The 12076-nt window shown below is 59.8% G+C and overlaps 1 protein-coding gene and 1 long non-coding RNA gene across 3 annotated transcripts in view; both read right to left on the bottom strand.

The window, feature by feature from the left end:
* Positions 1-6514: 6514 nt before the first annotated feature.
* On the bottom strand, positions 6515-10150 carry ARHGDIA (Rho GDP dissociation inhibitor alpha). 2 transcript variants are annotated; one of them, XM_032241316.1, is made up of 6 exons: positions 10023-10149; positions 8528-8744; positions 8329-8412; positions 8136-8212; positions 7991-8054; positions 6515-7895 (listed from the first exon to the last, which is right to left on the bottom strand). In XM_032241316.1, exons 2-6 carry the CDS (start codon positions 8715-8717, stop codon positions 7696-7698), a joined length of 615 nt encoding a protein of 204 aa, XP_032097207.1. In that variant the 5' UTR covers positions 8718-8744; positions 10023-10149; the 3' UTR covers positions 6515-7695. The 2 variants fall into 2 exon arrangements, with proteins under 2 accessions (XP_032097207.1, XP_032097208.1); XM_032241317.1 differs by lacking the exon at positions 8329-8412 and having other exon boundaries at positions 10023-10150.
* Positions 10151-11070: 920 nt separating this feature from the next.
* The window catches only part of LOC116525497, a 19541-nt gene continuing 18535 nt past the window's right edge, over positions 11071-12076 (bottom strand). Inside the window, exon 2 of the long non-coding RNA XR_004257702.1 lies at positions 11071-11182. This is a non-coding gene — a long non-coding RNA (uncharacterized LOC116525497). The remainder of the gene's footprint in view (positions 11183-12076) is intronic.

Genomic DNA, 12076 nt, shown 5'->3' with positions numbered 1-12076 from the left:
TACTCGCACTAGGCCTGGCCCCGGATTCGGAAACTCTCCTGAGGCCCCCCTGGCCTTCGCTCGGGACTGGCCGAGAACCTCGCGCTCGCTGTCTTTCTCAGCCTTTCATTGGTTTCCGACGAGAACTTTTTCTGCCTTGGCTTCTAATTGGTGGCTTTCGCCCACACCTTCTACGGGTCTGGAATGGCTGCTACTTTTGGCAGCCCGGGCTCTGCGTCTCCTGATTGGCCAAGGGATGCGCGCACTCTGCGCGTTCCTTCGTCGAACGTGGCAGTGGGGCGGAGTTCCCAGGCGAGGGGCGGAGCCGCAGCTGCGCCTCCGAAACACCTCGTGTTGCATTCTGACTGGACCGTGTACCCAACTGGCACGCCCCCGGACCCCGGACCGGAAGCTGGCGTGACGCAATTTCCGGCGCGCGTGTCAAGCGTGCTGCGGCGGCCTGGGAAGGTGGGGTCCTTCGCGTAGGGGCGGCGGTGGGCTCAGTGTGCGACAGCCGGCCCGGCCCGACGCGCTGCGCGAGGCCATGCAGGCACCCACTGAGGGATGGCGGCAGTGCCTGGCCACAGGGATCGTGCGCACAGAGCGAGAAAGTCTCGGAGGGGATGAGGGCACAGGGCAGGGGTGACGAGAATGGGGCTGAAGAGCCAGTGGGGCCGAGACGGGCGGGAGGGCGGAACCAGGGCACAGGGAACCTGTCGGCCCCCAAGCCCCTGGAAGACGCTGCTCACGCGCGGAGCGACCGCAGGAAAGGTCCTCCCCGCTAAGGCCTTCAGGGAGCGGTCCTTTGCCCTGTGGGATCTTTTCTCTCCCTTCCCACTGGTTGCCAAATCCTGTGAAGCTGCCCCGAGGCTGGTCCTTCTCAGATGCTCTGTTCGACTCCGGAGACGTCCCAGCCGTTACACAGTTGTGGGGATACCCTGTGTGCTGCCTCACTCCGAAGGCAGCAGCAGGGTCTCCCTCCCGACCCCCGACACCACCGAGGCTTCAGAGCACTTGAGATGTGGCCAGTCCACCGGAGACGGGCTGAGTGCGAAATGCACATCAGACTTCTGAGTGTGCGTGTAGGGGCGGGGGAGAGAAGATACGTTATTTCGATAATACCTTTGTATTGACTACATGTTGAAATACTTAGGATACATACATTGGATTATGTAAGAATATTGAGGCCAGGCGCGGTGTGCCTCACTCCTGTAATCCCACCACTTTTGGAGACCGAGTCAGGAGGATCCTTTCCTCCCAGGAGTTCCAGCCCAGCCTGAGCAACATAGTGAGACCCCAGTCTCTACAAAAAGTAATGCAAAGAATTAGCCAGGAGCGGTGTGATGCACCTGTGGTCCCAGCTACTCGGGAGGGTGGGGCGGGAGAATCACTTGGGCCCAGGAGGTCATAGCTGCAGTGAGCCATGATCCCACCACTGCACTCTAGCCTGGGCGACAGATCGAGACCCTAACTCAAAAAATAATTTAACTTGTTTCCTCTTTATTTATTTTTTCTTTTCTTTTTTTGAGACAGAGTTTCACTTTGTCTCCCAGGCTGGAGGGCAATGGCACAATCTCGGCTCACTGCAACCTCTGCCTTTCGGGTTCAGTCGATTCTGCTGCCTCTGCCTCCCAAGTAGCTGGGATTACAGGCATGCGCCACCATGCCCCGCTAATTTGTATTTTTAGTAGAGACGAGGTTTTGCCATGTTGGCCAGGCTGATCTCAAACTCCTGACTTGATATGATCCGCCCACCTCAGCCTCCCAGAGTGCTGGGATTACAGGTGTAAGCCATTGCACCCAGCCTCCTCTTCATTTTCTAACGTGGCTTCTAGAAACTTTAAAATTACATAGAAGGGCTGCATTTTGTTACTGTTGAACACGGGCAGCCCTCCCTCTCCCTCACGGCCAGGAACCTGCTGCCAGCTCTCCTTTTCCCCAGGTGCCCCCCCCTCTCCATTCCTCCTGACTTTCCTCTGCTGGGAAACAGCACCACCACTGACTTTAATCTTGGCAGGGGAAAGAGAAATACTCCCACAGTAAAGGTATACATCTTGACTGCAGTAACATCCTGACTCAGAAATAGTAACAGGTAGAAGAAGTTGCTTTTGTACTTTTGAGAGTTTGTGTTTCTTACAAAGAAAAATAGAAGAAAAAAAAAAAAAGGAGAGTTTGTGTTTGTTGGTCAGTTGTTCCTGAGAACATATTTCTTGTGTTTCATACATGGAACTCCCTCAACTACAACAGGGGTTCTTTGTGGTCAAGATTGGGTCCCCTGTGCCCCTCCTCCCAGTGCCAGCGGAGCAAAGGTCAGTCAGAGGTATACGTTGTACCTGCTGGGAGAACTGTCTGCTTCCTCCAGGTGACTTTACCGGCCTAGAGGGAACATGAGTATGTGCCTGCCTGGGCACTGGCCTGGAGCTCACTCAGGAGACACCAGCTCTTCATAACTCGTTTTGATCGCAGGCGTGGTCCCTTCTGCTTTCTGGACAGATGGAAATTGCTTCACATGGCTGCACTATATTCCAACGTTTTTGTGGTTGCCATGACCTGTTTTACAAACCACAGTTTGGGGCCTGAGACATGCTAGGGGTGATGTTGCATGCCTATAATCTCAGCTACTTGGGAGGCTGAGGCAGGAAAATAGCTTGGGCCCAGGAGGTTGAGGCTGCAGTGATCCATGATCATACCATTGTGCTTCAGTCTGGGCAATAGGAGGAGACCCTGTATCTTAAGAAAAAAACCCACACTTGCGCCACATCTAGATAGGAGGTCAGGGTTCAGATGCCTAAACATTGGAGCTTGTGTTTTGCCCACTGTTGGGAAGAGTGAAGAGATCTGACACACCATAATGTTGATGAGCTTGAGTAGGTTTGGTAGCAGCTTAGCTCAGAGCATGCTGTAAAGTAGAAAGGAAAAACGTTCACAGACAGCGAAAACGGGGGCCAGGCGGAGGATGCTAAGGCGCACAGGCCAGACCAGGACCCAGGTGGCCATGGATGTGTCTCACGGGCTGGCTCTGGGCCACTGGTGGCTGAAGCGGAGGGCTACTGGAACATACCTCAGTGCTGGCGAAGGCCTGGCCAGGGCAGCAGAGGGCAGGGCTGCAGAATAGCAGCCCAGGTGGCTGTGGCTTAGCTAACATTCTATGAAAACCAGGGTGCCCAACCAGGACTGTAGGCTAGATAGATGGCAGCATTTATTTTTTCTTTAAAGACAGGATCTTGCTATATTGCCCAGGCTGGTCTCAAACTCCTGACCTCAGAGGATCCTCCCCTCTTCAGCTTCCCAAAGCACTGGGGTTACAGTGTGAGCCAGCGTGCCCAGCCAGACCCCAGTATTTTAGACAGATGCTGTGGCTGCCCATCGTGTCCTCTCAAGGTGCCTCTTCCCTTGGACTGGCCTCTGGTAAGGCTGTCAGGAGGAAGTCTGGCCTACGGTGGCCTGAGACAGTCTCCTCTGTGGTGATTGTTCAGAGGGTGGAAATGTGCAGGGCCTGTGTCTTGCCCCAGCACGCAGGCTGGTGTTTTCCTGAGGCCTGCTCGTGTGGCTTCCAGCCCTAGGGTGAGAAGATGGGCCAGGCCCTTCGAGTAGTATGCCCTTGGAGGCCAGAGGCCACCTGTGGCTGGCATTTCTTTGGATCATCACAGGTGTTCCAGAACATCCTTTAGGGAGTCTCAGGCTTGGAGAAGACACCCATTAAATGTTGGTCAGTGATTTTTTGTTTTGTTTTTATTTTTGAGATGGAGTCTCACTCTTGTTGCCCAGGCTGTAGTGCAATGGCATGATCTCAGCTCACTGCAACCCCTGCCCTCCCGGGTTCAAGCAGTTCTGCCTCAGCCTCCCCAGTAGCTGGGATTACAGGTGCCCACCACCACACCTGTATTTTTAGTAGATACGGGGTTTCGCCATGTTGGCTGGGCTGGTCTCGAACTCCTGACCTCAGATGATCCATCCACCTTGGCCTCCCAAAGTGCTGGGATTACAGGCATAAGCCACCATGCCCAACGGGTTAGTGATTAAATGTTTTGATTGATGCAGTTTCTTTAATGTACTGTGTATACAATATTGCTCATTTGAGGTAGGGTCTCACTCTGTTGCCCAGACTGGAGTGCAGTGGTGCAGTCATGGCTCACTGCAGTCTCAGCTTTCCAGGCTCAGGTCATCCACCTGCTTCAGCCTCCTGAGTAGCTGGGACTACAGGTGTGCACCACCATGCCCAGCTTATTTTTGTTTTAGAGATGGGGTCTCACTATGTTGCCCAGGCTGGTTTTGAACTCCTGAGCTCAAGTGATCTGCTTCCAGCCATTAGAACAAACATTCCCTTTCAGCCAGCAGTCTGGCTGAAGGTGTGGCGGGGCAGCAGCAGGCTCACAGGCACCTGGGCAGTACTCCGAGGTCCCTCTTGTGTTCCCACTGTGAGCAGCAGCCCACGGTGAGCCGGGAGTGGAGGTAAGAAATCCAGCAGCGGCGCAGTGGTGAGTGCTGGCCCTGTGGAGTGTGGCAGGTGCTGATTCTAGGGCAGGGCAGTGCTGGGCACACACATTTCTGGGTTCTCAGAAATCACAGTAACCTGTGATTAGTTGGTCACATCCCAGACCCTGACCTAGCATTGGCTGGCACTGTGACTTGCCACCCTCCTGAATGGAAGAAGTGTCCACCTGGGGGTGGCTGAGGAGGTGGATGCTTGGGGACTGCTGGGAGCCACAGGCCTCGGGAGGTGTGGAGAGGGAACTGCAGGTGCAGGCTGCTGGGGGCGGGGAGGCCTGTCTTGAGCACCCGGCAGTACAAACAGGTCCCGGGTGGGGCCCCGAGGATCAGGTTAGACTTGGGACCTGAGAGACACGTCATGTGCACTGTGTGCCACCTCATGTTATCCTGCACCAGGGGAGGAGCCAGCCCAAAGTCCTGGCTGCTGGCAGCATGCCCATACAGCTTGGCAGGTCTGAGTTCACACGTCTAGCAAAGCTGGGAAAATCCGGGAGCAAGAAGGTGAAGGCCCTTGCCTGATGGCCTGAACTGCTGACAACACCCTGGCACGGCTTGGGGACTCCCTTGGGAGAGTGGAGCAGACTGGCTGGCAGGGGCTGCTTCCTAGAGCTTGCCCTCCCTGGCAGGGCTGTTGTCTGTCCCATGAGATGAGCCTTCAGCCTGTGGTTCACTGCCCCACCCTGTCACTTGGGGCCTGGAGCAGTTTTGGGAGGCTGGGTAAGGTCTTTGCTCCCTGTGGAATCTAGGGCTGGGGGCTGACCCAGCCTCTCTCTGTGGCTGCTCTCAGATCTGGGTCTGGGCCAGCTTCTGTAGGAAGATGCCATTCTGTTGCAGTGGCTGATGGTTAACTCTAGGCTCAGCCTCTGTGGCTCCCATGAGGGCCTGGCAAGGATGGGGCGAGGTGACAGTGAGGCCTGTGTGTGTGCGTGCTGCCCTGGCACAGGTGTGTTCAGTGACCTGAGGTATGAGCATATCTCCCTGCCCACCCCAGCTGGCGATAAGCCCCTGCAGGGCCTGCCCTGCTGATAAGCAAGTCCCAGAGCAGCATGGCCTGTGTCAGAATGACCGGTAGGAGGGCCCCAGGGTTACAGCAGCCCATCCCAGCTGCCCCTGTGTGAAATAGGATTTTTCTCAATGCCTCACCACAGAAGGCAGGTTTTGAAACTGGCATCAGGCCAGAAACAGAATTTCTGACTGAACACTTCTAAGTGGTGCTTCGTTACTCATCTGCCTCTTCCCCCCTGCTGGGCAGAGGGGCATGGGTTTGAAGTTACCGGGGGCTCTTGGAGATGGTGCTGAAAGGAGGCAGCGCCACTGCCACGTGCTTGCAGGCATGGAGGCGCTGGGCTGCCTGATGCTGCAGTGGTCAGTGCCCCTGGCTGGGCACACCTGCCCCCAGAGGCCATGTGGCTTCCCCAGTCACCTGTGCCCCACACTACAGTGAAGGATGCCCGAGGTCTCCAGCTGATGGCATCACACCAGGCCTTTTCACCATTGGGCTCCTGGCACTGTCCGGTCATGGAGGGTGCTAGGCTGCAGCTGTGAAGGGCTAGTACTCTAGGCACTTGTGGCCCCACTGCCTAGGCACCGACTTCCTGCCTCAACCACGCCTGTGCTCACACGCACCAGGAGCCACTAGGCTGACCCTGGCTTGGGCCTGGTCCTCCCTAGGTTTCCTTGGGATTCAGTCATTGGAGAGCATGCTCACATCTGGGCCAACTGGACACCTCCAAGCCCAGGCAGGGAATCAAGCAGCTCTCTGGCAGCACCTGAGCTGCACAGGCTCCCACTTCCCCCATTCCCTCTGCCAACCCGGCACCCCCAGCCAAGGCTGTCTGCTGTTTTAGATTCCCGCTGCCTAGGGCTGGTGTCACCAGGAGTCTCACATTCCTTTCTCTGCGATAGCTGCAAAGGACCCAGCAGCCACAGCACTTCAAGGGGGCCGCACCCTCCCCCACCTCCCCACCAGGGTCCCCATCTTCCCTTTTGTCTCCCAAAGCCTGTAAGCTTTGTCCCCACAGATGCCAAGCAGCAGACACCCCTGGCTCCTTCAGGGACATTTATTTCCCGGTCAGAAAAGCAGGAACAGGCACCTCTGCCTGAGCCCAGCAGACAACACGAAGACTGGGGGCGGGCGGGGGAGGCACAGGAGACACTCTCAGCTCTGTGTGCACTTGGTCCCTTGTTTGTTCCTGGCTGGGTCAGGGAGGGCCTGCCGGGGGTGGTGGCACCGAGCCTGGGGGAACAGGCAGGCTAGTGGCCCAGGGATGGCACGGACGGAGACAATAAATACTGATGGCCAGGCAGGGATCCTGGCTGGGCCCAGGCGGGGTGGGTGAGGCTGTCCGTCCAGGGCTCTCCTGGGGGTGGGCTCTGGGCGCTGCCCGCCGAGACAGAAAAGGCAGAGGCAGGACAACACCCAGCCTCCTGGATGGTACTGAGGTGACCGAGTTTTGGCAATTTGGCTTTCCCTAAGCCGCTGGAGCCATCCCCACAGCCCTGGCCAGGGGAGGGGCAGGTAGGCCAGGCACTGGTAGGCTGGAGGGCAGCAGCAGTACCCCACACCTCCCTGGATCACTGGGTTCGCCACCGGGTATGGGACGGGGAGACCACATGCTCATGCAGACACAGGGAGTTAGAGGTTAGTGAGGCCCCCACGGCACGTTCCACATGTTAAGGCATCATGGTTAGACAGGACTGACAGCAACAGGGCGGGGGGGGGGGGGGGGGGGCTGGCCAAGGAGCGGCGGGGCTGGAGGGTGGCCTGGTCCTCACCAGGCCCTGCATCCCACGTCCCAGCTCCGCCGTGGGGCAGCAGACAAACACGTCCTGGGCAGCCACGGTGCTTAGAGATTGGAAGCACCCGTGAGCCCTTTGGGCTGCTCCACTCCCTCCTGAGGCCAGGCCTCAGGTGTGACAGGGAGATAGGACCTGGGGGGCAAGGAAAGGGCAGCAGAGGCCTGGCCAGGGCCTCTCTCCCCCACAGCACAGGCAGAAGCAGCAACGAAACACGAGACCACCGAGGAGGCTGGGCCTGTGGGCAGGGGAGGGCTGAGGGGGTCGGAGGCACTCGGCTGCGCCAGGCCAGGAAGGCGGACCAGGGTGGGAGTGGCATGGGAGGGCCTGTCAGCACTTTGGTATGGGGAGGGGAGGGGCTGGGGGACACATCCGCCTGTCCGTCGTCCGTCCGTCCATCTGTCTGCCCTGTCTGCCTCCGGCCGGGACTCAGTCCTTCCACTCCTTTTTGATGGTGAGATTCCACTCCCAGGACAGGTGGTCAGTCTTGTCGTCGTCTGTGAAGCGGGACTTGATGCTGTAGCTGCCCCGGGCCAGCATGCCCTTGGGCGCCTCCTCCACGGGGGTCAGGAACTCATACTCCTCAGCCCGGGGCCCATAGCTGCCCACCATGTAGTCGGTCTTGTCAACTGGAGCAAAGAAAGAGGGCAGTCAGTGGCCCCGCTCCCTCACCCAGCAGTGCACCCAAGAGGCCCCCACCTGCCCTGCCCAGGACCCCACTCACTCTTGACGCCTTTCCTGTACGTGTGCTGGATGTACTTCATGCCGGACACGATCTCTCTGTTCACCTGCAGGACCCAAAGCAAAGATCAAGGAAGACTGGCTAAGGCCACCCCTCCATTCCCGAGCCACAGCAGCCTGTGCCTTACCCGGAAAGAGATTTTTATCCGGTACTCCACGCCCTCCTTCAGCACAAAGGACTGCTTCTTGAAGCTCTCCAGGTCACCTGTTGGGGGGACCACTCCCTCAGTGACTGCCCAACAGCCCTGGGGTCCCCTTGGCTGCACTTCCCGCACTCCCCACCAGGGGCCACCCGAACTCCTGAGGCCGCAGGGCACTCACCTGTCAGGTCCAGCTCCAGGGGTCCCGGGGCCGAGCTGCACACCAGGGTCAGGCCAGTCACGACGACGTTGGGGACGTTAGGGTCTAGGGAGTGACAGCAGGTGAGGGCCCCATCCCCGCCAATGGAAGCAGGGGCCGGGGAGCAGCAAGAGAGTTGGGGTGTGCTGGAGGCCACCCAGCTAGCGCAGCCCAGACTCACCTGCAGAAACAGCCACGCGGCCCAGCAAGGCCTCCTTGTACTTTCGCAGGCTCTCGTCATCCTTGTCCAGCTCCTGGATCTCCTGGATGCTCTTCTGGGCAGGGGGCTTGTAGTTCACTGAGTGCTCATCCTCCTCATTCTCTGCTGCAATCTGGGCCAGCTGCTCAGCTGTGGGCTCCTGCTCAGCCATGCTCACTCTTAACCTGGGTGGGGACACCTAGGGGCGGGACGGTGGCAGGCCTTGGACCTGGGTCCCCATGGGAGGTGCACTTTCAAAGCAGGAAGGGAGGCTGCAGCCAGAGCTTTAAAAGGGCTCTCATGGGGCCACCCTTGCTCCTCCCCACCCCAGGTATAACATCTATGACAAAATGGGAACTACAGCCCGTCCTGGGGAGAGAGCACACCTCCCCCTTCACGAAGGAGGCGGCGGCAGTCCCCTGCATACAAGGGGCAGGACTAGCTGGCCCCAAACCCAACTGGCAGCGCCCACACTAAAACCTCTGTAGGGTCTTCCTGCTCCTGAGCTGCCCAGGCCCTCGCCCTACTGGGTGACGGAGCTGGGTATCCCTCAGAAGGGATGCTCCCCAGGCCGTGCTAGTCACGTGCAAACCTGTGTGTTGTGTTCAGCCTCATCCATCAAGCCCCTGGAGCTCGGAAGTTGGGGGCAGCCAGCACCCCGCAGGAGGCCAACGGGGCATGGGGATATTAAGTATCTCCAATTTCTCTCCAATTGTGGGGGTCTGTGACCTACAACTTGGGAGCTACAACAGCGGTTCAGTGCTCTCGGACCCTCTTGCAGACTGTGGGCCAGGAGCGCCCTGGGCAGCACTGACCCGACAGGGGCCCGAGCGCGGGTCTGTCCCTCAGGCTCAGATCCCTCCCGGCGGCGTGGGAGATGGGTCAGGGAGCAGCCCACCCAGGACGCCCAGGCCGGGGTCCAGGCCGCCTTGCTTCCGCCAGGCGCTGCGGCCTCTGCGCCGCGCGAGGGTGGCCGCAGGCGCCGGGATCCTAGGGCGCGGCCCGCACTTCCGCAGGGCCCGCAATCCGCGCCGGGCGTGGCCCGGGCGCTAGGGGAGGCCGCGCCCCAATCCCCGCGCCGCCCTGGGGCGCGATGGCCGCGCCTGCCTTCCTGGCGCCCCCAGTCCCAAGGGAGGAACCCTCAGGCCCTGCCCGGGCCCCAAGCTCCTTGGCGGCCATGAAAGAAGCCCCTGGCCGCTCGGGCGGGGCCCGCTCCGCCCTGGGCCCGCCGCCCCTCCGGCCAGGGCCCCGCACGTGGGACCCAGGCCGCCGCTGCACTGTCCCGCCCTGGCCCGCGCCGCCCGCCGCAAGCCGCCCGCTGTCACGGCGCCCCCGCCCGCCGAGACCCCGCCGTGGACTCAGGGCGGGGCGCGGACAAAGGCGGAAGCCCCCACCCCCGCGCCCCGCGCCCCCCGCCCCGCCGCCCCCGCCGGTCCCCGCCCCGGCCCGCCGCCTCCGCCACGCCACGGCCACTCACCGGAGGGTTCCGCGGCGCGGCTCTGGCTCCCTCCCGCACTAAATGACGAACCTCGTAGGCCGCCGCGCGCGCCCTCCCTCCCTGTCTGTCACTTCCGGGGTCACGCGACTTCCGCTCGCCCGGGCGGGCAAGGCCAGGGCGCATGCGCGGCGCGCGGGAGGCCGGGGTCGCGCAATCGCCATCTTGCGGCTGGACCTCGTGGGCGCGTTCCGCGTGGGTTGTGGCGTCGTCACTTTCCACCCCAAGCCCTGTCAGTGGTAATCTCTGTAAGCCAGGGCGCCTCCCCACGCCAGCCCAAGGTGCCCGCGCCCAGGACGCCGCGGTCCAGCCTGCGCCCACTCGAGGTCCGCGGCGAGCGCGTGCGCTGTGGAACCCGCGCAGGTGCAGTGCGCCGCACTCCCCCGCCCGGTCGGTCCGGCCGCGCCTCTTGTTTTGGGGTCTTGTTACCTAGTCCCGGGACTTCGGGGACGTAAGGGGCACGGGGATGAAGTTTACTTAGACACAGGCGAGAGCCGCTCCTGGGCTCTCGAGGCCCCAGCGCCTTGGTGTCCCCGTGGAAGAACAGCGCTGTGGGGCGTGGAGGAGCGCCTCGCACGCCCCCGCCCCGCGGAGAGCTCGTGCTGGGCGAGTGGGCGCAGCCGGGCTTTTCCTCCAGGCTGTCAATTCGTGCGCAGCACGCGTGGCGGCCTGGCGTAGGCACCGCCGCGGAGGCCCTTTGTCCCTGAGGAATCCCGCGGCGCCTCAGGACCAGGACGCGGGGGGCCCCCGGCACCGTGAGGAGCCGAGGCTTCACCCCAGACGCCCAGCTCTCCATTCCACTTGTCCCGAGATGTCACAGGTTCGCCCCCCAAGGGCCGTGTTGAAGCCTCAGGAGCAGTCGCATAACATGAGTGGCCTGGCGCGGCTGCAGTGCTTGGCCCCAGCCCTGGACCCTCCTGTCCTGGAGGCCAAGTCCCTGAAGGCCCTGCACCAGACACCGGGTGGGACGCAGCCCCGACCTCCAGCCCGCAGCACTTGTTAGGACTGTGGTGAGGTTAACGTGGACTCCTTTTTCTGAGACCACATCTCACTCTGTTGCGCAGGCTGTAGTGCGATGGTGCAGCCTCGGCTCGCTGCATCCTCCGTCTCTTAGGTTCAAGCTATTCTCCTACCTCAGCCTCCTGAGGAGCTGGGATTACAGGATCGAGTTATCATACCTAGCTTATTTATTTATTTATTTATTTTTAAATTTTTTTTAAGATAGGGTTTCACCATGATAGCCAGGCTGGTCTTGAACTCCTGACCTCAGGTGATCTACCCACCTCGGCCTCCCAAAGTGCTAGGATTACAGGGCCACCTCGCCCGGCCCTATTTTTTTTTTTTTTTTTTTCTCCTTATTTTTTTGCGGCGAATCACTCTGTCCCCCAGGCTGGAGTGTAATGGCGCAATCTTAGCTCACTGCAGCATTTCTCCTGCCTCAGCCTCCCGAGTAGCTGGATTACAGGTGCCTGCCATCACGCCGGGCTAATTTTTTGTATTTTTGGTTTTTTCTTTCTTTTTTTTTTTTTTTTGAGACGGAGTTTCGCTCTTGTTGCCCAGGCTGGAGTGCAATGGTGCGATCTCGGCTCACCGCAACCTCCGCCTCCTGGGTTCAGGCAATTCTCCTGCCTCAGCCTCCTGAGTAGCTGGGACTACAGGCACGCGCCACCATGCCCAGCTAATTTTTTGTAGTTTTAGTAGAGACGGGGTTTCACCATGTTGACCAGGATGGTCTCGATCTCTTGACCTCGTGATCCACCAGCCTCGGCCTCCCAAAGTGCTGGGATTACAGGCTTGAGCCACCGCGCCCGGCCTGGAAATTGTTTTTTAAAGGATCCCTGTCATCAGAAGCTGCCCCAAAATTAAATGGTTCATACAGAAAAGACAAATTTTTTTTCTTTTTTGAGACGGAGTCTTGCTCCGCCGCCCAGCTGGAGTATAGTAGCACGAACTCGGCTCACCGCAACCTCCACTTCCAGGGTTCAAACGACTCTCCTGCCTCAGCCTCCTCAGTAGCTGGGATTACAAGCATGCAC

Source organism: Sapajus apella, unplaced genomic scaffold, assembly GCF_009761245.1.
Source record: "Sapajus apella isolate SASKATOON/1434 unplaced genomic scaffold, GSC_monkey_1.0 scaffold48, whole genome shotgun sequence".
NCBI classification, from domain to species: Eukaryota; Metazoa; Chordata; class Mammalia; order Primates; family Cebidae; genus Sapajus; species Sapajus apella.
This window is presented reverse-complemented; position numbering and strand designations above follow the sequence as displayed.

Coding starts and splice junctions, on each gene's coding strand:
- ARHGDIA (XM_032241316.1), bottom strand. CDS start 8,717: ATGGCTGAGCAGGAGCCCACAGCTGAGCAGCTGGCCCAGATTGCAGCA. Junction 8,413..8,527: donor CCGCGTGGCTGTTTCTGCAG/GTGAGTCTGGGC, acceptor GTCACTCCCTAG/ACCCTAACGTCCCCAACGTC. Junction 8,055..8,135: donor GGATAAAAATCTCTTTCCGG/GTAAGGCACAGG, acceptor TGGGTCCTGCAG/GTGAACAGAGAGATCGTGTC.